The sequence below is a fragment of the Loxodonta africana genome, chromosome 7, assembly GCF_030014295.1.
Source record: "Loxodonta africana isolate mLoxAfr1 chromosome 7, mLoxAfr1.hap2, whole genome shotgun sequence".
NCBI classification, from domain to species: Eukaryota; Metazoa; Chordata; class Mammalia; order Proboscidea; family Elephantidae; genus Loxodonta; species Loxodonta africana.
Genome location: NC_087348.1, coordinates 64607474 through 64633818, shown reverse-complemented (window position 1 = coordinate 64633818; position 26345 = coordinate 64607474). Strand labels below are relative to the sequence as shown.

The following is a 26345-nucleotide window of genomic DNA, read 5'->3' as shown; positions in this document are numbered from 1 at the left end:
TTTTCACTTAGCATAATGTTTCCAAGTTTCATCCATGTTTTAGCATGTATCTGTACTTCCTTCCTTTTTACTGTTGAGTAACAGTACATTGTACGGATTACCATGTTTCATTTACATACTTATCAGTTCTTACGCTCATCTTTTTTACCCCTTAAAATTTATTTGTTGAAGAAATCTGTTCATTTTTCCTATAGAGGTTTCCACAGTTTGGATTTTGCTAATTGTTTTCCCTTTGTGTAGTTTAATTTGTGTGTTTCTCTGCCCTCTATATTTCCTATTAGGAGTATTAATTATTAGAAGTACTAGATTATTGCAATGGCCTCTCTCTAGGTGTTCCTACCTGTGTTCTTAGTCTCCTACAGTATAGTTTCAACACAGCAGCTAGAATGATCCTGCTAAAAGTAAAACAGATTGATGGTTTCCCATCATACTTCAAGTAAATGCCAAAGTCCTTACGATGGTCTGCAAGACCCTCTAAACTCTGATGACTCCCTTCCATACCCTTATTATCACTACTTTCCCCCTTGTTCACTGCAGTCCAGCCACCCTAGGCTCCTTTGTTGCTTCTCTACCATGCATGGCAAACTTCTGACTCATGGCTTTTGCATTTGTTTTTCCTTCTTCCTTGAACGTTCTTAACCCAGACTGTTCCATAATTTGCTTCCTCATTTCTCTCAGGAGCCTGCTCAAATAGTTCTCAGAAAGGCCTTCCTTGACTATTCAATATAAAATTGCAACCCACCGCATCCCTACTCCCTATCTCCCTTTCCTGCTTTATTTTTTTCCAAAGCATTTACCACTTCCCAACACACTATTTAATGTACTTATAGAGTTGTTTATTGCCTTTCTCCTTTCATGAGAATTTAAGTTCTGGAAGCGCTGAGTTTTGCCTCTTTTGTTCACTGATGTCTTCCTAGCACCTACAACAATGTGAAGTGCCGTTGAGTCGGTTCTGACTCATAGTGACTCTATAGGATAGAACAGAACTGCCCCATAGAGTTTCCAAGGAGCAGCTTGTGGACTTGAACGCCGACCTTTGGGTTAGCAACCATAGGAGCCTGTGAGATGCACGGCAATCTTGAATCTGTCATCCCTCTTCTACCCATTTAGCAGTGGCTCCACCTATAGGAATACTGTAGATATACTATGTAAGAACATATAGGTGGCCCTCTGTATGAAAAATCTAAAGTAGAAAGTTGCTTATGTAAAGCGAGATGGACTAATACAGTAGAACCACACTTCTGTTAAAATGCTAAAATGATGACAGAGAAGAGTGTTAACTAAAAACATTATGTTTAAGTTGGGAGCTAAGATAATGCACAGAGGGAAAAATTATCTGTAATTATATATATAAACATATACTTATAATTACAAATACAAATAATATATATATATAAATATAAATTATATGTAGCTTATTATTATATAAAAGACTGGTAGAATGCTCTCTCCCACCTCTTACCTATCTCACTTTTGGTTCTTAGGGTAAAAAAGAGGTGGGATGGGAGAGGCACGCAAAGGTATAAAATATCTTCAAAGATGCCCTTCCTCTGTCTTTGAAAGCAGGTTCCTCTAGGGGAAGATTCAAACCCCCCCCAAAATTAGGACTCTTAATTAGGTTTTAAAAAATTCAGAACCAGTATTTGGGCACAAAAGTAAGTGGGAGAAACACCATTTGTATTCAGGCTTTTACTCAAAAAATCTACATTTACTGTATCAATGGTGTCCCAGTTTTGAGATACTACACTGCTTTGCAAAAAAGAATTTCTATTATGACTTTAACTAAACCAATCCTCAAAAAATGGCCAATGATTTAAAAAGATTTCTGCAATGAAACAATTGACAGTAATAAAAATATAAGCACTAGAGAACAGAAGGAAAAAAGACAGCTGAAACTTCTGGTAGACACTCTCTGTCAGACATATTGAAAGGTTTAAATAAGGACAGTCACAATTGGCGTAACAGACTGTATTAAGAAAACACTCTGCATCCCACTTTGGTGAGTGGCGTCAAGGGTCTTAAAGGCTAGCAAGCAGGCATCTAGGATGCACCAACCGGTCTCAACCCACCTGGAGCAAAGAAGAGTGAAGAACACCAAACACACAAGGTAAACATGAGCCCAAGAGACAGAAAGGACCACATAAACCTGAGACTACACCACCCCGAGACCAGAAGAACTAGATGGTGCCCAGCTACAACCTATGACTGCCCTGATAGGGAACACAACAGAGCATCCCTGATGGAGCAGAACAGTGGGATGCAGACCTCAAATTCTTGTAAGAACACCAGACTTAATGGTCTGACTGAAACTGGAGGGACCCCGGAGGTCACGGTCCCCGGACCTTCTGTTAGCCCAAGTCTGGAACCATTCCCGAAGCCAACTCTTCAGACAGGGATTGATACGGTCAGGAGTGAGCTTCCTGGATCAAGTAGACACATGAGACTATGTGGGCAGCTCCTGTCCGGAGGCGAGAAGAGAAGGCAGAGGGGGACAGAAGCTGGCTGAACGGACACGGGGAATACAGGGTGGAGAGGAGGAGTGTGCTGTCTCATTAGGCGGAAAGCAACTAGGAGTACATAGCGAGGTGTGTATGTTTTTGTATCAGAGACTAACTTTCATTTGTAAACTTTCACTTAAAGCAAAATAAAAAAAAAGTTAATAAATAATGACAAAGGCATTTGAAATGATCAAGGTCTGAAATATGGCCTTACATACACTATAATAAATCTTGAAACCTTGACTAAGTGTAGTATAAACCAAACCAAACCCATAATTGTTGAGCTGATTCCAACTTATAGTGACCCTATATAAGACAGAGAAGACCTGACCCCATACAGCTTACAAGGGTATATATCTTTATAGAAGCAGATTGCTACCATCTGTCTCGTGCAGAACAGCTGGTGGGTTCGAACACCAACCTTCCGGTTAGCAGCTGAGTGATTTAACCACTGTGCTACCAGGGCTCCATAAGTGTAGTATAAGCCTTCTACAATAGCTAACAATAATATGAAGCCACTAAGATTAGCAAGATATTAAAAAGAACTGAGTCAAGTGCACTATACTACCTCACTAAAGTGCAAGGTCAATGGACTGACACAGTGGATGCAACAATGGGCTCAAGCATAACAACGATTGTGAGGATGGTGCAGGATTGCACAGTGTTTCGTTCTGTTGTACACAGGGTCGCTGTGAGTTGGAACTGACTCAACGGCACCTAACAACAACAACAAAGTGCAAGATCCTACCTGAAATCAAACAAAACATGAAAAATGCTGGAATTCTTAAAAATTTTCTTCCCTTCATATAGATCAACCTGACAACATTAAATTATTTTTACTGTTTATTACAATAGTCAATATTAAGAAATTCTCTTGGGTACAATTTATAACAAAAGTAATGGCAAACAATATACATCTTTACAGCCATATGCATTCTGCCACTTCTCATTTTTTCTACTCCACAACTCTTAATTTTGTGCAAGACTTAATCTGATGGACAAGTCCTAGCATAACCCAGAAGCAGGAAGTAATCATTAAATATCAGCTTTTCAAATTTTGCTAACTTTTGCATTTTTCTCCCAACGGATATTTTAAAATAAAATTTGACAGTTGAAGGGAAGGGAATGACAGTGTCATCCAAGATACTGATCAAATTTAAGGTCCACAAAAACTTTCCAAGGGGTAGGCAAGCAAGGATACTGTCATGGATTGAAGTGTGTCCCCTGTTCCCATCTAACCCCATTATTTATAGGAACAAGGTTTCTCAGTACTTGTTGTTAGGTGCTGAGTTGGTTCCCACTCATAGTGACCCTATGGACAACAGAATGAAACACTGCCTGGTCCTGCGCCATCCTCACAATCTTTGTTATGTTTGAGCCTATTGTTGCAGCCACTGTGTCAATCCATCTAGTTGAAGGTCTTCCTCTTTTTTGCTGGTCCTGTACTTTACCAAGAATGAAGTTCTTGTCCAGGGACTGGTCCCTCCTGATAACATGTTCAAAGTATGTGAGGTGAAGTCTTGACTCAGTACTTACATAAAAATAACAGAAGTAAAACTGATGCTGAGCCCGAGCCATTCTAAAAAAAAAGTAGTATTTAGCCACAATTTTTTGGGTTTTTTTTAATATAAACTTGTGAAAGGAAAAAGGATCATCACCTCATTGAGTATGTTAAAAAATATTTTACTATTAATGCACAGCAATGTCAAAAATTGTGATTTTTGATAAATTGTATATTATTAAATGTAACTATACTCATGAAGTAACACTTTAACACTTAGAGCCTCAGAATTACAATTTTTTAAAGTTTCAATGTCAGTGTATGTAGATATTTTTGTTACAGAGAAGTATGACAAGGTAATACTTCAATAAGTCAATGAAAGATTCTGAAGCATAAAAATATACTATTAAACCCAAACCAAACCCATTGCCATCAAGTCGATTCCAACTCATAGCGACCCTATAGGGTAGGGTAGAACTGCTCCATAGAGTTTCTGAGGAGCACCTGGTAGATTTGAACTGCCAGCCTTTTGGTTAGCAGCCATAACACTTAACCACTATACCACCAGGGTTTCCAAAATATACTATTAGGACAGGATAAAATTATGTGGGGGGGAGGTACAAAGTTTTTCTCAAAAAGATTTATTGGTGGTATGGAAGAAAAAAGACCACTATACTATATTATAAATGACTCAAGGATAAAAGGCATCCCCCTTCATTTTCTTTCCTTCTTTCTTTCGTGAATCAGTGCTAAGGACAGAGGTGGTGTTTAATAAAAATGCCTGTAAAAACTGAATCATCATAATGAAATTAAGTTTATGGTAAAGGAACTTAATAATCTATATATATACACTTCACATCCAATTATTTCAAACTAAATCGTTAACTTCTTTTTTTTGGAGTGGGAGGCAATTGCATAGTACATAACCAAAATTTCAAGGAGCCCTGGTGATGCAGTGGTTAAAGCACTCAGCTGCTAACTGAAAGGTTGGCAGTTAGAACCCACCAGCTGCTTTGTGGGAGAAAGATGTGACCGTCTGCTTCCATTAAGATTACAGCCTTGGAAATCCTATGGGGCAGTCCTACTCTGTCCTATAGGATCAGGATCAACTTGAGAGCAATGGGAATCAAAATTTCAAATGTGCATATCTTTTAACCCAGAAATTCCACTTCTAGAAATCTACCCTGAAGAAACACCACAAATATGCAAAGATGAATACATGTACAAGGATGTTCAAAATGGCAATATTTGTGCTAGTAGAAAAACTGTAAACAGCTTAAATGCTATCAACAGGGAAATGGCTAAATTGTGAATTGTCTATCATTAGTCTAGTCATATTGGCTACATTAGGTAGCCATTTAACAGAACAAGCAGACCTGTATGTCTAATATCAAAGGATGTCTGTGATATGCTACCGAATAAAAAAAAAATACATTTGAGAACATGACAAGGATGACCCCACTTTCGTTTAAACACCCAAGGAAAATAAAGCTGGAAACACATGTATGCATGTGCTTTAAAATGTGGCTAAAGTAATTACTGGGACTGGGGGTGGGGGGGGGTTCAAAGTTTACTACATGCACTTTCCCATTCCTCGAGTTTTTACAAGCGTTAACTGCCTTTCGAATTAAAATACTTTTAAAATAAATTCACACTACTTGGAATTGGGTGGATAAAGCTGGTGATTCAAACAAGTCTGAATTAGTTATCTATGTTAAGGAATAAAATTTAACGACTATGCTATCAATTTAAAGATCAAAAATGTCAGGGAACAGACACTCATCACTCACATAGTATGGAAAACAATATACTGCTTTTGTTTTTTTAACGTGATGTATAAATGTTATAACATAGACCTTTACATGGGCCACAATCTTCTTGCTGCTCCCCAAAACCTTCTCTACGATGGAAGATAACTACTTTATCAAAAGAAAATCAAGAAGCCTAGAAGTTATGACTAGACAACTGAATGCTGATTTATTTCAAAAACTCTCTCTCTCTCTTTAGAGGTCATTTGCTCTTCAACCACAGACTATAGCAACGATTTTACCGTAAAAAAAAAAAAAAAGTCTACTTTTCGAAGAAAACTGCTGAAATTACTTTGATTTCTACCATTTTTTTTCTGACAAAGTATCCAAAGCTAACACGTTGAACTGAAGAAGATTCAACTCTCAAAGCCTTCACATGTATCTATTTCAATCACCTTTGTTCAAAGCAAACAAAAATAAGAAATGAACAAAATTCCACTCTCTGATGTCAGGTGCCACATTTGAAGCAATGATCAAAATAAATCACGTCTTTAACATACAAAAAGCCTACCTGCTTTTTAAAAAAATGGGGGAAAAAAATACATCGGTCTTGAACTATGAGGGCTGTAATTTAAGCTCAAAGCAAATAAATACGCATAATAAGCATACAATCAACGATAGTTACTCTTAGCAAAACGATGTCTCTGAAATAGTGATGGAATTCTATTTATTTCACCCGGGGTAGTGAGACACTGGTATTTTGGCTTCTATGGAAGTTATAATTGAGTCAATTCAACCAATAGTTACTGAACTCCCACGGGTCGAGTTCAGTAGATTACGAAATTGAAAAGGCCCCATTCTCGGGGGGCCGGATCTCTACTTCCGTATAGTAGGAGTAGAGGACGATTGCCCCTCATCGAGAACTAAGTACGGTCCCCTCTTTGTGTTTATAAAAACTGAAACGATAACTATACTGCCCCACAGCTAGCTCCAAACTCTCCCGAAGAGAGGAGGGCGGGCGGCGGGCGGCAGGTGGCAGGCGGACTCCACTCCGTGCCTTTGTTGACTGACACCGCCCCCCACCTTCCCCGCCCTCGAATCGGGGCTTCCGGCGCAAAGCGACAGGCGCCTCAAGGCTGGGTGGGGGGGAATCCCAAAAGCTGCCAAGGACGGCACTGGGAGTTCCGAGCCACGGGAGAGGCTCGCTGGGCCGAGATGAACCGGGCCAGGAGGTGAAGGGAGCGGACACCGCGCGCCGCGGGCCTCACCTTGGACACCATTTTCTTGAGCTGGCTTTCCGACACCGCCATGGCGGCCGCCTCGCGACTCCCGTTCCCACAGGCAGAGGCTCAGCCACTCCCGGGCTGCCCCAGGCCGCCCCACACAATCACACACCAAATGGCCAGCCCCCCACCCCCCCGCCTCTAGCAACAGGAAGTCAACGGCCACGACAGCTCTTCCGCTTCCTGTACGTCACTTCCGAAGCCGCCATCCTTGGGAGAAGGGTGGACAAGATATGGGACTGACGCTTACGGTGGGGTGGGGTCTCATCAACGCTGTCCCTCGTAGGGCAGACATGGCAAGACAGGAACAGTCCTAGTGGTGAGGGCAAGCCTGTTCCAAAGGCCTAAGTCTGGGCCTGCATAAGATTGACAGTCGCCCTTAGACTAAGGAGACAGGTCTAGGGAGGGGAAGAAGTATGAGCCTAGTGACTGACTCATCAAGTGGGAGGGCACTGCACTGCAAGTCAGAGAACTGTTTGGCCACTGACTAACCTTATGATAGGAGTAGTCAAGGGCACTTAGAGCGCGGGCTTCCTCCCTCCCCCCCCAACTCTAAAATGAGAGGCTTTCATTAGAGGATACCTGGAGTTTCTGATATATCGGGGATTTAAAGATATTTTTTTAAGCTTGAAAGCTCTTCGTGCTACGTTCACAAGGGCAAGGTGCAGAGCTTTGGTTTCACAGGAGTCCACACAGTAAGTTTTTCTCCTCTAGGAAACCTTTCCTTTAAGTCAGAACTTAAGCCCAGGCATTAAGTGATAGTACAGATTGCATCTTACCTCGCACTTAATTATTTACAACCAGAGTGTTCCTTAGAAGCAAGGATGGCAAGACTTTGACTCAATTACTTTAGACATGTCACCAGGAAAGACCAATTGCAAGAAAAGGCCATCACGGTTGGTAGAGGGCCATCGAAAACAAAGGAAACCCTCAATGCAGTGGACTGACATTAATAGCCACAACAATGAACTCAAACATACCAATGATTAAGACAGGATTAGGCAACATTTGGCTCTATTAAACATAAGCAGGGCTGACTAGAGCAATTAATAACATATTTGTTTACTAGCCTAAGTCCAAGTCCTTAAGACCAGGGTGATCTTCATATCCTCATTGCCTTGTGTAGTACAAGAATAGGAACTTGTTCTTAATTGAATTTCTACTACCCATGGAAGTTCTTCAGGGTCACATATTAAAAAACCTGTTGCCGTTGATTCTGACTCATAGTGACCCTATAGGACAGAGTAGAACTGCCCCCATAGAGTTTCCAGGGAGTGCCTGCTGGATTTGAACCGCCTTTTGGTTAGCAGCCATAACTTAACCACTATGCCACCAGGTAGCTGTGAGTTGTAATTGTCTGCACGGCAACAGGTCACGTTTTAGTCATTGTTATTTCACATCACTGTCAGTTTTATAAGCACATTGTCACTTACGGTAAAGATTGGGTTTTATGATGTGAAGTGTAGTTTGGATGATTTTAGATAGTTTATGAGGACAAGGCTGTGGTGTTGATTCCCTTCTAAGTTGGCCTAATTGAAAGCATGTGAAAGCAGCATCATAAATTATTGCCAACACACACAAAAATAAAACTATCCCAAAAGGTATCATCATTTTTGGATATGGACACATGTGAAACATACAGCTTGAGTCAAACTATAGGTGAATATTTATGTTCTTCCATTGCTTCTACTGTTTTGTCACTTAAAAGCAATGTTGTTTTCAAACTGTTCTTAAAGCCACAGCTTCCTCAGGAGTACTTTCAATTACAGCTTTTAAAAATTGGGGAGGGGTGTGAAGATTTCAGGTTTAAAAAGCTTGAAAGGTTTTTTTTTTTACTAAAAATAGTTTAATTAAAAAAAAACTGATAAAATCCAGTCTCGTTTGCGCTGCAGCCACTGAAAATATCCTAAGTACTGGTGGCATAGTGGTTAAAGCACTCGGCTGATAACCAAAAAGTTGGCAGTTCGAAATCATCAGCCGCTCTGGAGGAGAAAGATGTGGCAGTCTGCTTCCACAAAGATCTACAGCCTCGGAAACCCTATAGGGGCAGTTCTACTCTGTCCTATAGGGTCACCATGTGTCGGAATCAACTCAACGGCAGTGGGCTTGTTTTTTTCGGTGTGTATTATATGAAAGAACCTCTCCTCAAACTGAACAAATTTCTGTCCACTTAATAAATCAGGCATCATCAGGTGATTTTAAAGCCAAAGTTTATTTTACTCATTATTTTCCAAATTTGGGGAAAACTATTATTTACAATGTAAATAGGAACATAACAGATTTTTGCTACAATATCAAAGAAGCACTAAAAAAATCATAAGAGGAGGCACTACATGATTCTGGAAAGATGAAGAAATTAAAATTAATAGACGCATCACGAATGCCATATTCTCACCAAATCGTAGTGGAGTAGTGGTTGCGGTAGTACTGTTTCTTGACTTAGAGGACTTACAACATGTTTGCTTATGCTTAACCTTAACTCAAGGAAATAATCTGATACAGAGAATTCCATATTGTGGGCTTCCAGAGGGCAAAGACTATATTACTCACCTCTGGATACTCAAATTCTGACACAGTACTTGGAACAACAGAAGGTGCTCAGTAAGTATTTGTTCTATTGATGTGTTCCTTTTATAATTACTTTAGTTACTTTAGTGAATTCTTGGTAATTCATCTATTATACAGTATGTTGCAGTTAGGTTAAAAAAGAAATGGTTGTTTCAGTTTCACTCTCCTATTACATACAAAAGGACAATAAGGATACATTGTTAGAGTCACACCAGAAAGATCTACCTGTGTAGTGAAATTACACATAACTAATCCTTCTCTCTTCAAATGTACAAGATTTTTATCCTAGTCATTTTTGGTAGAAATCTTCCCAAGTATATTAAATACTTCTCCACATTCTTAAACACATGATACTGGATATATGCTTTTATGATTTAAGCTTATCATTGTAAACATCCATTATTACACGAACCAACATTGGTTTGTTTCCCCTCCACCTAGGATGTGTTTGCCCTTATAAACCATCTGGCTTCTGTCTCCCTGACCACTTTTGGGATTTCCCTACTATATGCTTTCAAAGCATGCTGGACTTCTTCACAGTACTTACTACATTTGCAGTTGTACATTTATTTGTGCTATTATTTGATTACTATGTTTCCCATACTAGAATGTAAGGGCCATGAGGTCTTATACCTCGGCCAGTTTTACTCACCATTGGGTCTGTAGTGCCTACTGTGGTGCCTGATGAATGACTAAATAAATAAATGCCTACCTTAGTGTATAACCCTCTGATAATTTCCCAAGTCTGGGAAGCCAGGGAATCAATCTTTCAAAAAACTATGTTAAAAAAGAAAAGTAATCCCCTATATGAGAAGGAAAGCAATTCTTCCAGAGTATACAGAACCCCAGCTTTACTGTCCTGTGATAACTATTCAGGCTGTTAGGCCTTTTCCCTCCTCTAGTGCCTAGAAAAAGTACAGGTTGTATGGATAAGTGCCACTTAATAGCCATGAGATCTTGGGCACTTAAACTTCAGTTTCCTCCTCTATAAAATGAGGATGACAACAAACACTACACCTCATTGGGTTATTAAGGACTCAATAAAATAATAAAGTGCTCATGACAGTGCCAGATATGTAAGAAGTGTTGATGTTAGCTGTTACTATTAGTTGCCTGTTATAATAGTAATAATATGCTATCTTTCACTTATGATGATATTGCTGTTGACCCATCACTGAAGGGTATGTACTCTAAACCATTTCTTCAGGAATTAACGATTAAAGGATTTGTTCAGAACCATCAGTCCATTCAACCTTTCCCCCATAAGATCTACCGTGTTTATGAATACCTCATATTTTTGGCTTTAAACTGCTTGGCTTTCATTTATAATCTATTTCTATTAAAAACACATTTTTCTACCATTCTAATAACATCAGTTAGTTTATGAAATGTTGGAAATCTTACACAGCCCAGGAAGAGGTTATAGAAAATTTCAGAAAGGACAGTTTCACTGGAAATTTAAGTATACTTTGTCTTTAGATATTCAGAAATTTCACTTTCACTAAAGTGCACGTAAAATTCTTTTCCATTTTTGGTAGCTAATTAATTTGAAGAAGGAAATAAAATGCTTTACCATTAATACCAACTACGTTTTGCAGAAGAAACATTCACATCTGACCTTAAGCTATGGATCCTTTGAATGTGTACTCAGCATGAACTTTATAAATCCATATTGGGCCTTTAGCTATTAGTGTTTTTATTATAAAAGCCAAAGAATAATTTTATTTTAAAAATGTATCACTTTCAAAGTATTCCCAATGTGCTGAATGTGCTTCCAGTTTAGGGTGCACACTTTAAAATGACGCACACTGCCGGTGAATGTGTATCACTGCTGTAGGTTTCAGGAATGGTGTACCGATCTTGAGAACACCAAAGAATATTAGATTTTTTAAAATCCCCATTTCTAACTCTAAGGATTCAAATTACAAAGCTGACCAAGAAGCCATCTACCTTAACCAAGCAGTTTTTAAGAATAAGTAATAGGATACAGAAGTTCTCGACCCTGTATTTGTTGGCAAAATAAGATGACCTTTCCTTTTAGGCAACTCTGCACTTTTGGATCAAAGTTTTAACTGCTGCTGGACACCATGGATTGATGATGCACTGCCCTGGAGTTTCTCCATCACTGTATCTTCTTTCACTGTGGTTTTGATGACTTCAGATACCCCACTGGTTCCAAGGATACAAGGCAAACTTAAAAACACTTCACTATTTATATCATAATGTCCCTGAAATGAAAAATAATGACTATAATAGAGCTGAATCGTTGGGGGGGGGAAAAAAAAGTTAAATATACTTTCTTACTTTTCTAGTCCTAGTACAAAGTGTTACAAATTGAACTTTAAAAGTTTTTTTCTTTTGTTTCATTCTTCTCTAAATTCAAGATATTGTTTCAAAAATTCAACTGCTATAAGGGACTTGGTCAAAGACATTCTCTTTGTAAGGAAGTAAGCTAGAACCTGCAACACTGATACCAGGCTGAGGGCCAAGTAAAAAAGATGGTCAGGGTGGATTCCTTGGGGATGGAGGGAGGGTACCGCATGGGCTCTGGGTGGAGTCAAACACAGTACCTGTTTTAAGTTTTCCTTTCTGTGTTGTATTTCCCCTCCTCATATTCCTAGGTCTTCAAGAAAATTTAGTTAAGCATTTATGCCTCATCTTACCTGTGCTTTGTTGTTGTTGCTTGCTGTTGAATTGATTCTGACTTACAGTGACCCTATAGGTCAGAGTAGAACTACCCCATAGGGTTTCCCAGGCTGAAATCTTTATGGGAGCAGATCTTTTCTCCCACGGAGCCATTAGTGGGTTCAAACTGCCAACCTTTTGGTTAGCACCTGACTGCTTAACCACTGTGTCACCAGGACTCCTTTACCTGTACTTTAAAACAAAACAAAACAAAAAAAACCCTAATCTATTGCCATCAAGTTGATTCTAACTCATAGTGACCCTATACTTTAGGGAATTTAAATTTGGGGTAAAGTGGTGAAGGGAAAACTGTGAACTACAGAAGACCAGTTGGCTGGCTGAAATGACAAGTGATCAAGTTATTTATGAAGTATATAAGTACTGCTTGGGGATTCCAAAAATTACATGAGCGTTGAGGGGTAGGGGGAAGATGAAGCCTGGCAGAAGTCTAGACTCCCCATAGTCAAGCAAGATAGGACTTAGACTATATGCCTCTTCCAAGTGTTACTCTAAAAGCTAGTGGCATTAAAGACAGAAATTTTGTTGGTTTTATATTAACAATATGAAAGTTTAAAAATAGGAGAATGAGAATAGCAATTACCTTTGCTAAAATTGACACAGAATGCACTTTCCTTTTATTGTTCACAATACTATCAACCAGATCAGCTACCGATAGTCCCACAGACCAGGATCTTTGACCTTTTACCCTTAACAGTTCCATGGCTCTAGATTACAAAAAAAAAAAATCCAGAAAATGCACAGAATATACACATTTAGTTTTACATTCTGTTTAAGGCATTCATTAGATATTTTTATGGCACAACGATTTTTAGGAAAGCCTACAGATAATCTAATAATTATTTATGCTTTTCTTGATGCCAGATAGGCAGTTCCCAGAGAGAAAATACAAATGGCCTAACAACATACGAAGATTTCACTACCACTAATATATAACTAAATACGAATTAAAACAATATCAGTTTTGCCTATCGAAATTGGCAAAGATTAAAATGACAGATAATTTTGGAGGGGCTAGAGAAACAGGCATTCCCCTGACTGCTGCTGAGAGTGTAAAGTGATGCAGCCTTTAAAGAGGGACTAGTACCTGATCTAGAAATTCCTCTTCTAGGAATTTACCCTACAGCAATATGCTCAATCGGGCAAAGATATACATACAAGCTTGTTTGTTACAGGATAGCAAAAATTTAGAAACAACCCATTAAAAGGGGACTGGTTAACTAAATCACTACCAAATGTAAAGCCATATAGCTGTTGAGAAGAATAAGGTAGATTTATATGTAAAATATGGAAAGATGTCCAAGATTTATCATTAGGAAAAGAAGTTGCAAGGTAGTATGAATAGCATAAACCTATTATAAAAAATAATAATATGTTTGTGGAAGCACTGAAAAAAAATTCTGGACAAGCAGACATGGAACTGTTAACAGTGGTTGTCTCTGGAGGATAGAACTGCCCCAGATTTTCACTTTGTACTTTATAGGTATTTGCAGTATTTGAAGTTTTATAATAAACATACATTTCTTTTGTAAATAACCAAAACGTTGATGTAAATTAAACAAAAATGACTGAAATTCTTCCTTTTAAAAACTGTGAATGCTGGATTATACAGAGATTCAGACTAGAATGGATTATCCCACACAGCACTCTTTTCAATAAGAAAGATGACATTCTTTCCAGTTGTTATATTCTAAAAACCATAAGCTGAGAGTTTAGAAAGCTAAAAATCTCCACCAATCACCCTGCAGGTAAATCTGTTATTTATGATGGTGGAACAAAAATGGCATGAAAATATATAGTGTGTAGTGTTCAACCTATGGGGCACAGACACCTGGAAGGCCTCAGAATTAAGGCAAAAGACACAAGGACCTGTGCACTACACTTTGTTTTGTCTGAACATAAGATATGGCTTATTCTTTCATATTAGGCTAATTTCTAAATATATTTGTGTGATTAATAAACATTTTAAATGGTATGTACAAATTCTCTACTACATTAAGAAATTTTTAATATTCTCAGATATTTAGATACAAAAGCAGTAAATCACTGTTGGCAAGTAAGGAACCTGCTCTACCCTTCAAATGTCACCTGTATCTAAAACAGAGTCTGCAAAGCACTCTTAGACCTACCTTCAGATAAGAAATCAAAGAATATAAAACACTGCTCCCTTGTACTTTTGTCCATACTAGCTAGTTTTGTTTGCATAAACCTGGTTAAGTACACACTATGTAAACAGTGTTACGTTAGCTATGAAGTATATAATTTTTAGTTGGATAAATGCAAATCTGCACTCAGTATTACCTGTTGGACAGCTGCACCTTAGAGTTATGACTCGTTGCTTCTTCTTGGACACCCCATGTGGGCACTAAAAATGAAATGAAAAATTATATTTTGCCAATGACTCTCTTAGGAAGAGATATAATAAATGATCTTTTGCAGTCAAAAGGTACCTGTATTAAACTTTAAGTCTACTCAAAACGTTCCTCCCTATTTTCTGTCATTAATACAGTTCTACAAGAGCCATTTTACCGTTCCAGTAGAAAGCTTTCTTTCCTCAGCAGGCTACTTATAATAGGCTCTCACATGCTGCAAGCACTTGCATTTGTTCTTCTGGGAACTGCCCTAAGGCTAATTTCTTTCACCAGGTAAGAAATTTGGGGCAAGAATTTCCAGTTGTTAGAGAGGCGGGGTCCTGTTTTCTGAGAACATCTTCTGGGTTACCCATTGTCTCTCACCCGTACCATTCATAAAAACAATCCAGTAATTCAAAGCTGTGCTCATGAACTGGATATTTAGACCATGCTTGACTTTTTTTTTTTTTTGACAATTATATCAGAATTGCCAATAACATTTTGAAACCTTTCCAATATTCATTTGCTTCTCATCTGTGTGAAGACATTCTTTGGTATAAATCTGTATATGGGTAGGTGAAACAAAAATATATTCAAATGTATAAGAATATCTTATGTTTAAAATCCACATTCAAAATTAGGCTACTTGGTGATGGTTTCTGCACCATGTGTAACAAGATGCGTCCCTTCCTCAAACTAATTAACAAGCTTCTGGATGGCAGGAACCATGTGTCCTTCCTTTGTGTCCTCCCCCACATATTCTTTAGCATAGTGTTGGGTATACGGAAGATAATACAGAACTGGCCTTGCGCACAATCCAGAATTTATTTTGTAATAGAAAGAAAAACATATGTTCCAACAGTAAGTTGAAAAACATGGAAGTTTTTATGTTATGGAAAAAAATAAAACCAAAAACCATTATATAAAAAATAAAAATACATGTGGACAGAAACTAAGGAATTTTTTAAAGTTTTACTTGGGAGGGAGGATTATACATGGATTATTTTCTTTAAAAAATTTGAAACATAATTAGTATACTCACAATACATTTAAAAACCAGGAAAAATGATTGCTAAACGAAATACATCATTTACAGACCTTGGAAAGAGGAATAAAAGGGTCAAAGTGGGTTTAAGAAAAGACTCATGAAGGACAAAAAAGTCTGAAAATTGTATTACTGGCATGTGGCTTATATATGTATATATCACATTCTTCCCCTTTCCTGAGTCTTGACTTTTTAAGAGCCATGAGAAAAGAAATGTTCAGGAAGCAGGAGAAAGCTTCACAACGTTCAAATTTGCTGTGACACGATCATTAAAATTTAAAAATAAAGATTAGATGGACCTAATTGTCTTATTTTCTCCTTGCTTAGTGTCCAGCCCTTAAAGACTTCCTAAATGTATACATATCCTTGTTTAAGCAGCCTTTTCAAATATTGTACCTAATTAATTCTGATCTTTTTGGTTCTGCTCTTCAAGAACAGTAATCCTCTGGCCCCAAACATTTTAATGAAAAAATGACTGTGGGATAGTTCTTTTCTATTACATATAACACCTACACCTAAGCTAAGACTGATGCCCAAAACAGGTGATCTAACACTCTGCTCTCAGGTTGAGTCCTTGGATTCCTGAAATGCCATTTGAAGGGGTTCTCTGAAGTTTACGTAGGATTTCAACATCACAGCTGAAATAGCTCCACAGCATATGCTCTGCTGACCATTTAATTCAATGTGGCATGATATGAATGACCTTTGGACACAAGGAGGTGTCAGGAACATTTGTTCATTTCTAAAAACATCATTTACAAGCCATTAAAAGCTCAAGGAGCTTAATGTGTGGCGGGGGAACAAATAGGTCAATATACAATTATAAAATAGTGTGATTAATAGTTACAATAGAGGCATGCACTAACTTAAGCTGCAGAATTAGGGAAGGTTTCCTGGGAGAGGTAACACTCAAGCCCAGTGTTGAAGAGTAAGTAGGAGTTAGCCAAGTGAATGAGGATTCGGGGAGAGGAAGCAGCAGGTACAAAGGCAAGGAAGCATGAGAGTGCATGAACCTTTCCGGAAACTCAAGTTGACCATCTGACTAGCATAGTGTCTGGCAGAATGGCAGGAGATGAAGCTGGGAAGGGAAGCAGGAAGCAGATCCTAAAGGGTCTTACATGTCATGTGATTTCTCCCCCAGGCTGTAGCTGCCATTTGTCTGTGAAATACTCTCCCAGAATTTTTTTTTTTTACTTACACAACTGCTATTCTTGTAACTTTGTTTCCCAATTCTAATGTTTTACTTCAAAGTGTGATTTTTCGTATCCTTTTGACAGTTTTTTTATTCATCATCATCTTGCAGATCACTGTTAATACAGCTATCATTTACTGAATGTTTACTGTGCTAGACACTGTGTTAAATGCTTTAAATTATCTCATTAAATCACAGCAAGAAAAAGCACAGCTTTGGAGTCAGACAGATTAGGGTTCCAAGCTCAGTTCTGTCCTTACTAGATGTGTAACTTTGGGCGAATTACTTAACCTTACTGAGCCATAAATTTCCTTATCAATAAATTGGGTATTTGAAAAATTTAAATGAGATATGCAAAGCATTTAATACAGAGTGTGACACACAGTAAACCCATTGCTGTCAAGTTGATTCTGACTCACAGTGACCCTATAGGACAGAGCAGAAATGCCCCATAGGGTTTCCAAGGAGAGGCTAGTGGATTCGAACTGCCGACCTTTTGGTTAGCAGGGGACCTCTTAACCCACTGTGCCACCAGGGCTCCTGACACACAGTAGGCACTCAATAAAAAGTAGAATTGCTATTACCGTGGTGGCATGTCACTTATGCAATATAATATAACGAGTGATTGGCCTCCACTGAAGTCAAAGTAGGGTACTGGTGTCTACATATAAAGCTGCAGAGGGAGCCTCTGATCCATTTCTGGCTCCAGGAGCAAGGTACGCATACCTATCCATGAATCTAACTATCTCTGAAACAAGAGTAGCAGACAGGATAAAAAGTGATCTAACAGTGGTTAACTCTAGACGGGAGACAGGGAGATGAGTTGGGGGGAAGCACATAGACAGCTTCAGTGGTATTGATAATGTTACAGTTCTTCAATTGAGTGTGGATTCATGGGTGTTTGCTCTATTATGCTTTAAAACTTACATATACATTACATATATTCTCTTATATATGTCAAATATTAAATAATACTATATTTAAGTGGAACCTGGTGGCATAGTGGTTACACGTTACGGCTGCTAACCAAAGGGTGAGCAGTTCAAATCCGCTAGGCGCTCCTTGGAAACTCTACAGGGCAGTTCCACTCTGTCCTATATGGTCGCTATGAGTCAGAATCGACTCGATGGCAACGGGTTTACGGGTTTTTTATATTTAAGTGATTTGAATTCACATGTACCTACAGCCCTCTATTTCCAGTTCCCATTTGATTACTCAAGACAGAATTACCATATCCTTTCCCTGTGCTTTTCTCTTATTTTCCTTGTACCTCTCTCATAGTCAATACTGCCTTCTGTTACAGTCACTTCCTGAGTAGACTGAGCTTCCTAAAGACAGGGACTGGTTCTTACACATCTAAGTAGCTCCAATAGCAGCTAGCACAGTGCCTTAAGTAAAGCAAGTCCTCGAATATTTTCTGAATTGAATTCCTACATTTGTCATAAAAGCTCATTTAATCAAACACAAACAGCTTTTTGGTAAGTCTGAAGAGCTCACAATTAAATCCTATTAAATTATATTCTTCCTTTACTCAGATATACTGGGTTGGGGTAGGTAGGGAATTATTTATCAACTCCTACCATCCTTTGTTTTCTAAGAATTGAAAAACAAACAGTACAACCTTATTTTTAAATGTTCTTATTCATTCAATATTTATTGTGTATCCACTATGTGTAGTACATTCCTCAAAAACTAACTTATTAAGGGGACTGGCAAAACAAATTATGGAATATTTAGTAGTTTAAGAGAATGAATGAGACTCATGTTATTATGCAATTATTTTCAAGGCACACTGATAAGTAAAAGGACAAGGAGAGGAATGAAGTATTTCATGTGTATGCTTGTCTATGCATAGAATGAAGTCCTGGTGGCACAGTGGTTAAGAGAGATGGTTGCTAACCAAAAGTCAGCAGTTCAAATTCCCCAGTTGCTCCTTGGTAACCCTATGGGGTAGTAGTTCTATTCTGTCCTATAGGGTCGCTATGATTCAAAATCAACTCGATGGCAAGAGGTTATGCATAGAATATTTCTGGAAGGTTACACAAGAAACTGGTAGTTGTGATTGCCTCTGTGAATGAGTATCTGGCATAGGGGGAGAATTATTTTTCATGACATATCTTCTAGTACTATACAGTTGTTTGCTGTGTACATGGATTACTTTTTCAACTAAAAAACAGCTTATTGTTTACACTTTCAATAAGGAGAAGGTACACACAAAAAATCAAATTGTATAAGAAAGAACAGTGTAACTAAAGAAGAAATGTCATGAGACAGTATGTAGTTAATTACCATATAAACAGCAATTGCTTTTAGCTTAAAGGAAGAAATCACTGTGAAATGATGTGGTCAGGGCAAGTTTCATAGCATAAGGGAGACTTGACCTAGATCTTGAAGAATGAGACCTGGATATACTGCAGGGGCAGGGAGGGGTGCGTGCAGGTGGGGAGGAAAATGTAGCGGCCAAAGGGCTCTGTGGGCTGAAGCAAAGCTGTGGGGTGGGGCTAGGAGGCACAAGACCTAAGCTCTAGTCGTTCTTTGACCCTGAAAGCTGAAGGCTCCTGGCAGGTCACTCTTAACCTTCCCTGCATCCACTGCTGGGTCCCTAAAACAAAAGGTAACACATGGTCCCTTGGGTCTCTTCCAGCTCTATAATAACATGGCTACCTCCATTACTACAGTTGGGAAGGAAGATGAGGGCTACGTTTTAGGGCTCTCTGAGGGATAAGCAAAGGAATTTATTGGTTTTGTCACAGAAAACCAGTGAAAGTTTTCAAAAAAAATGATTGTTTTAGGAAGATTGAGTTAATATGTGAAAGCGTCCAGTAAACACTATGCAAGTTTTGGCTAATATTATTATATGTCTGGCATCTTTTACAGGGTAGACCAGAGGGAAGGGCAAACTAATTGGGAGATTTGCAGTAAGCGAGGCAACCAAGAGATCAACATGGGTCAGAACTTGAATGGCAGTAGAGAGTAAAATTCAGGGTCTTGGGTTTGTTTGATTCCCTAGACATTCCTTTCTCTAACAAATCTGTTCCAAGTTCTTGTTCCCTACCATTTCGCAGGGTCCTATTGATTAGTGTTAGTGACAAGGAGCATTTGGAGCCTGAAAAGTGTTTCTGCTCAATCAGACTGTCAGGTTTTCCGTTTATTCTATAGTCTGCCTCTTTCTAGCACTGACCTTTCTAGGTAGCCAGTGCAGATTTACACAGGTTTAAAATATTGCTATACTTTATTAAGATAATTTTCTTAAAAATTATACAACTACTACATATCTATAATGGCAAAATTAGAAGACACAGAAAAGTACAAATTTTAGAAAGTAACGTACCCAATCTGAAACTTATAAATACAATGAGATGACAGATTTCAAGACTCCATTTACAATACAGGGCCTGTTCCACAGAAGGCAGTCAATGTGGAACAGAAGCCAACTAAGGGCCATGATTCTGGACTTCTAGATATATACCTGAAAGCCATGACTACTGTCATTTAGGTTATCAATATAAGTAATAAAATGTTAGTTCTCACCTTTGTCTTCTCCTTGCTCACCGATAACCCAGACTTCTTTTCCTGAAGTCTGTGCTTTCAAAACATTTGCAATAATATATTGTAATCTCTGCGAATCCAGATTACATCCAATTCCAATTACTCGACTTTCAGGAAATGCACTCAGTTTCCACGTCACATAGGTCATGATTTCCACTAAGTTGTGCATGCAAATTGAAGGCATGAAGGTTATTTTTCATACACGTCTAGCCTAGCTCACAAACAAAATATTTACTATTTTAATAAGTATATTAGTGCTTCTAAATACTCTTCTTAGGTGCAATATGCACTATGAGGTATGATTTATTTTTTATGTATATTAAAAGCACTAACCACATTTCAACATGATTTTACATAACTTTGTTGTTAAACATAAAGAACCCTGGTGGCGCAGTGGTTCAGCACTTGGCTGCTAACCTAAAGGTCAGTGGTTCGAACCCACCAGCAGTTCCACAGGAGAAAGATGTAGCAGTTTGCTTCAGTAAAGAAGGTAACAGCCTTGGAAACTCTTTGTGGTAGTTCTATTCTGTCCTATAGGGTCACTATGAGTTGGAATCAACTTGACGGCAATGAGTTTTAGGAGCTGTTAAATATAAATTGTTAAGACTGGAAATAGATAATTTCCTAGAACAGTTAAGCAAGAAGGATGAAAACAGGGTATAGAAGACTAGAAAACAGTAATTTCTTTTCATATGAAGTTTTCTTTTATATCTGTTTTAATAAGCTGAATTTCTATCTTTAAATGAAAATACTGATTCATATACCGTTATACGGTATAGCATTATGAGCAAAAACATAATTGCTTTTTTCTTACATGCCAAAAAGACGTCAGGAACTGAAAACAAGAGCGTCTCTCAACTACCACAGAAAACAAGTAAACCGCATATCATGCTCCAAATGTATGCTAGATGCATTTAAAAAGTCCGTTCACCAGTTTAGATCTAGTGCCACCTAACTCTGAAGATATATATAAACATTTTTAGTTGTGCTGTACATGAAAGTGTACAAAGCAAATTAGTTTCTCTTTGAACAGTTAATACACAGATTGTTTTGTGACACTGGCTGCCAACCCCACGATGTGTCAACATTCTCCCCTTCTCCACACTGGGTTCCCTGTTTCCGTTTGTCCAGTTTTCCTGTCCCTTCCTGCCTTCTTGTCTTTGCTTTTGGGCTGCTATAGCCATTAGTCTCGTATACATGATTGAACTATGAAGCACGTTCCTCACACGTGTTGTTACTGGCCCTAAAGACCTGTCTAATCTTCAGCTGAACCTCAGAAGTGACTTCAATGCTGAGTTAAAAGGGTGTCTGGGAGCCATACTCCTGAGGTTTCTCCAGTCTCTGTAAGACCAGCAAGCCTGTTTTTATTTATTTTTTGTGAATTTGAATTTTGTTCTACATTTTTCTCCCTATTCTGTCCAGGACCCTCTATTGTAATCCCTGCCAGAGTAGTTGGTGGTAGTTAACTGGGCACCATTTAGTTGTTCTGGGAAAATATTTCTTTTTTAAGTAAAATAGTTCCAAAGCAATTCACAAACTACAAAATATAACATACTTTATCACTCACTAACATTTATGACACTTCAGAACTAACAAAAGATCTTTCACATAAACCGTTACATTTTTCTCCTGGCTGTTGCACCATTTTCCCACCAAGAAAGGGATGGCTGACAACCTGAATTTATCTCGTTACACAAAAAATTTGAAGCTATAACCTTACTAGTTAATGCCAGTAAAAAGAGGTAAGTGGTTGAAAAAAAAAAAAAAAAAAAAGTGGTTGACAGGAAGTGTAAGTACTGTATCGTTCCTTGTAAGAGCAATTTAACTGAATATCGTCTAGCTGTCCCTTTATAAAGGACCCCCGGTGGCACAACGGTTAAAGCGATTGACTGCTAACCAAAAGGCTGGCAGTTTGAAACCACCAACAGCTTCGTGGGAGAAAGATGTAGCTGTCTGCTTCTGTAGAGATTTACGGCCTTGGAAATACCTTGGGGTCGCTGAGTCAGAATTGAATTGATGGCAGTTAGGTTTGGTTTGGCTGGATCCCTTCATAATACAAAATTGTATTACTTTTATCAGTAATGGAAATTCTACTGATGCACTGGGCCATCAAATTAATTTAAAATAAAGACTTTTACCTGGCTGAGATGCGACGAGCAGGACACCGTGTTGACTATAATGTCCCAGAGCTGGGACAAGGGCTCTGAACATATCCACATTGCTCTGCACCACATCAAGATAGGACTGAGAACTACCCAGAGAATTGACTGTAAGGATCACCACCTTGGAATGAGCAGAGGCAGACAAATCTAATGAATGAAAAGAAACAGTCTGAGCTCAAGATCTAGGTTTCAATCAAGTTCTAGTTCATGACAATAAGGTCTTTTCTACAAGTAGAGAACTTTTAGGCACATTTGCCCCCAGATCAATCCCATCTCCATAGGAAGTATATAGCTCAGAAGTTGCTGAGGTTTGCATCCTGAAAGAGGGTTAAGAGCAAAAGTGCACTGAAAGGGAGAAAGACAGCACTAAAGATAAAATAAAGGATCTAGAACCTACAAACAAGGACTTACTGCTTTTACTTAATTTATAATTTTATAAACAGAAAATAAATAATATGCTAAAGACAAAATGCACCTATAATCAATTATATCTATGATTTTTAAACTGTAAGCTTAGGAGTCCTAGAGTTTCTTCAAAGTGAATCTGAGGTCATCTGGGAGAAGTGGGGAGAAATGGAAAGAATGCTGGTGTTAGGGCTCCAGGTCCTTTACTTTGACCTCTCCAAGCAGAGCAACTCTCCAAGCACGGTCTTATTTAATAAGGATTCTACTCCAAAGGGAAAAAAATGGCTTGACAATTAAAGCGTCTTGGGTGATTTGTAACCAAATCTTTATTATACTGAAGCCCTGTTGTCCTTGGTTTTAGGCTCTTCTTTCAATAGGACTTACAGGTAAGCAACTTTTATAACTTCAGAAAAGATGGTTACAGAGTTCAATCCTGTGATCTTGAAGCACACATATGCTGTTTTACAACTACATTACTCTCTACTGCACAGTGTATTTTGTAGTAAGTGAATGGGGTAATAGGAGTGACTGCTTAATGGATATGGAGTTTTCTTTTGGGGTCATAAAAATGTTCTGAGACTAGATAGTGGTTATACTTGTATACCATCATTAATGTACTAAATGTCACTAACGGCAAATTTTATATTATATGTATTTTAGCACAATAAAAAAAATACACTGTTAAGTATAAGAATGGGTATGAACTAGTTCTCACCAGTTCCCCCATTCTCTACCCCTGAAGCAACTATTCTTACCAGTTTCTTAGTGTCTTTCCAATTTAATCTCCTCATGCACTAGCAGCACTGTTTGCATATGTATGTATACGTTTGTATGTTTATCTGCATGCTCATATGTACATATGTACATCCTCTCAAAAACGTTTTAACAGCTATTTAAAAAAATCCAAACAGAGCAAAGTACAACTCTAGGATGACCAGTCAGTTGCAATAATCTATGCCTGTCATGATGGGTTATTATTAAAATTTCCAAATGAGCTTTATTTCCCAGAATGATTAATATACTTCTTCATGCCATAGCAGATTATTTATTGGACGTTAGTTAGGGTAATATTTAAAATTACTTCTTGTAATTGTAATTAAGTGCTATTAGGAATATAAAAATGAAAACAAAAACCACTGCTGTCAAGTCCATTCTGACTCATAGCAACTCTACAGGACAGAGCAGAACTGCCCTATGGGGTTTCCGAGGCTGTAAAATCTTTACAGATGCAGATTGCCACATCTTTCTCTTGCAGAGCAGCTGGTGTGTTCGAACCACCACCTTTTGGTTAGCAGCTGAGCACTTCAGTTGCTGCCACCAGGGTTCATATTAGGAATTTACAACACCAAAATTAATAAGGTGGACATGAGCGTTGTCCCAAGATGATGTATACTCATTCAACACTGAACAAGTAATTGAGTCCCTACTAGGTACCAGGCACCATGTGCTATACATTTACTTCAAGGACTCGCTTCTTTCTATTACCTGAAGCAATACTTGTTGATGGTTAGTGAGACACATTAAAAAAAAACCCTGTTGCCATCAAGTCGATTCCGACTCATAGTAATTGTATAGGACAGAGTAGAACTGCCCTATAGGATTTCCAAGGAGCAGCTGGTGGATTTAAACTTCTGACCCTTTGGTTAGCAGCAGAGCTCTTAACCACTGTGCCACCAGCGCTCCAATGAGACACCTAGGAATAAACAATTTCCTCAGGTCCTAAATGGCCTTACAACCTCTAGAGTCTATGTACTAAACAGTCTCCTAAAGTGATTTGGAAAAGCTAAGAAGTCCCTTAAGAGCTTCAGTACCTGGAAATGATAGGCACAAGAGAATATCCAGCTCCCCAAGGGATCCTCTACACGAGGCCTACAAAAGGGTCATTAAAGCAACTATTGTATGCTTTCCAGAGTTGGAAAATGAATGAGTTATATCCTCAGGGATCCAGAGGCTTACTAGAACTATTACGACCAATTTTTCTTTTTATTGTAGTAAAACACATATAACCTAAACTTTGCCATTTTAACCATTTTTAAGTGTACAATTCAGTGACGTTAATTACATTTGCAGTGTTATGCAACCATCACCACTATCTATTCCCAAAACCTTTTTATTGCCTCAAACAGAAACTCAGTACTCCTTAAGCAATACCTCCCACTCCAACCCCTGCTCCTGGTAATGAACTTTGGTTTCTATGCATTTGCCTATTCTGGATATTTCATGTAAGTGGGTTCATACAGTATTTGTCTTTTGTGTCTGACTTATTTCACTCAGCATAATGTTTTCAAGGCTCATTCATGTCATAGCATGTATCAGAACTTCATTTCTCTTTATGGCTAAATAATACTTTGTATGGATTTTTTTTTTTTTTTTTTTTTATGGATATACCACATTGTATTATCCATTCATCTGCTGATGCACACCTGGATTGTTTCTACCTTTTGGCTATTGTAAATAATGCTGAAATGAACACTGGTGTACAAGTGTCTAAGGCCCTGGTCTCAAGTTTCTTGGGTATATACCTAGAAGTGGACTTGCTGGGTTATATGGTAACTCTGTTTACCTTTTTGAGGAACTGCCAAACTGTTTTCCACAGTGATTATACCATTTTACATTCCTACCAGCAATGGATGAGGGTTCCAATTTCACCGCATCATCTCCAATACTTCTTTTCTTTTCTTTTTTTATTTTTTTACCAGCAATGGATGAGGGTTCCAATTTCTCCGCATCATCTCCAATACTTATTTTCTTTTCTTTTTTTTTAATAACAGCATCCTAGTGGGTGTGAAGTAGTATCTCACTGTAGTCTTAATCTGCATTTTCCTAATATGACTAATGATGTTCAGCAAATTTTCATGTACTTATTGGCCATTTGGAAACCCTAGTTGGTGGTGTAGTAGTTAAAAGCTATGGCTGCTAACCAAAAGGTCGGCAGTTTGAATCCACCAGGCACTCCTTGGAAACCCCATGAAGCAGTTCTACTCTGTCCTATGGGGTCACTATGAGTCAGAATTGACTCGACATCAACAGGTTTGGTTTAGTTTTATTGGCCATTGATGTATCTTCTTTGGAGAAATGACAACCAGTTTTTATAACATATAGGTATAATTTCAACTTTTCTGACCCACTGTTCTTAATACATTCAGGCTTTTTAGACCATGGGTCTCAATATTTTATTTGGAAAATATGGTCAATGAATACACTGGATCTAAGGAAAGGCAAAGGAAGCCCAAACAACTATATTATAATCTGATCACAGCTACAACCTGGAAGAAAAAGTTTAGGAAATATGTCTACTCTATTTTAATGGTCTTTCAACAGTTCTGACCATGCATCTCTG

At 38.2% G+C, this 26345-nt stretch overlaps 2 protein-coding genes across 6 annotated transcripts in view; both read right to left on the bottom strand.

The window, feature by feature from the left end:
* TSG101 (tumor susceptibility 101) overlaps positions 1-7150 on the bottom strand; it is a 45527-nt gene extending 38377 nt beyond the window's left edge. Inside the window, exon 1 of the mRNA XM_003411976.4 lies at positions 7016-7150. Coding sequence (XP_003412024.1) covers positions 7016-7057 — 42 coding nt within the window. The 5' untranslated portion in view covers positions 7058-7150. The remainder of the gene's footprint in view (positions 1-7015) is intronic.
* Positions 7151-7268: 118 nt separating this feature from the next.
* The window catches only part of UEVLD (UEV and lactate/malate dehyrogenase domains), a 41622-nt gene continuing 22545 nt past the window's right edge, over positions 7269-26345 (bottom strand). Inside the window, exons 5-9 of one of the 5 annotated variants that reach the window (XM_064288355.1) lie at positions 22577-22747; positions 20421-20594; positions 14603-14666; positions 12885-13008; positions 7269-11826 (exon numbers count right to left, since the gene is read on the bottom strand). In XM_064288355.1, coding sequence (XP_064144425.1) covers positions 11659-11826; positions 12885-13008; positions 14603-14666; positions 20421-20594; positions 22577-22747 — 701 coding nt within the window. In that variant the 3' untranslated portion in view covers positions 7269-11658. Of the gene's footprint in view, positions 11827-12884; positions 13009-14602; positions 14667-20420; positions 20595-22576; positions 22748-26345 lie in introns of those variants that run through there. The other 4 variants (XM_003411975.4, XM_010592192.3, XM_023550794.2 and 1 more) reach the window with 4 other exon arrangements.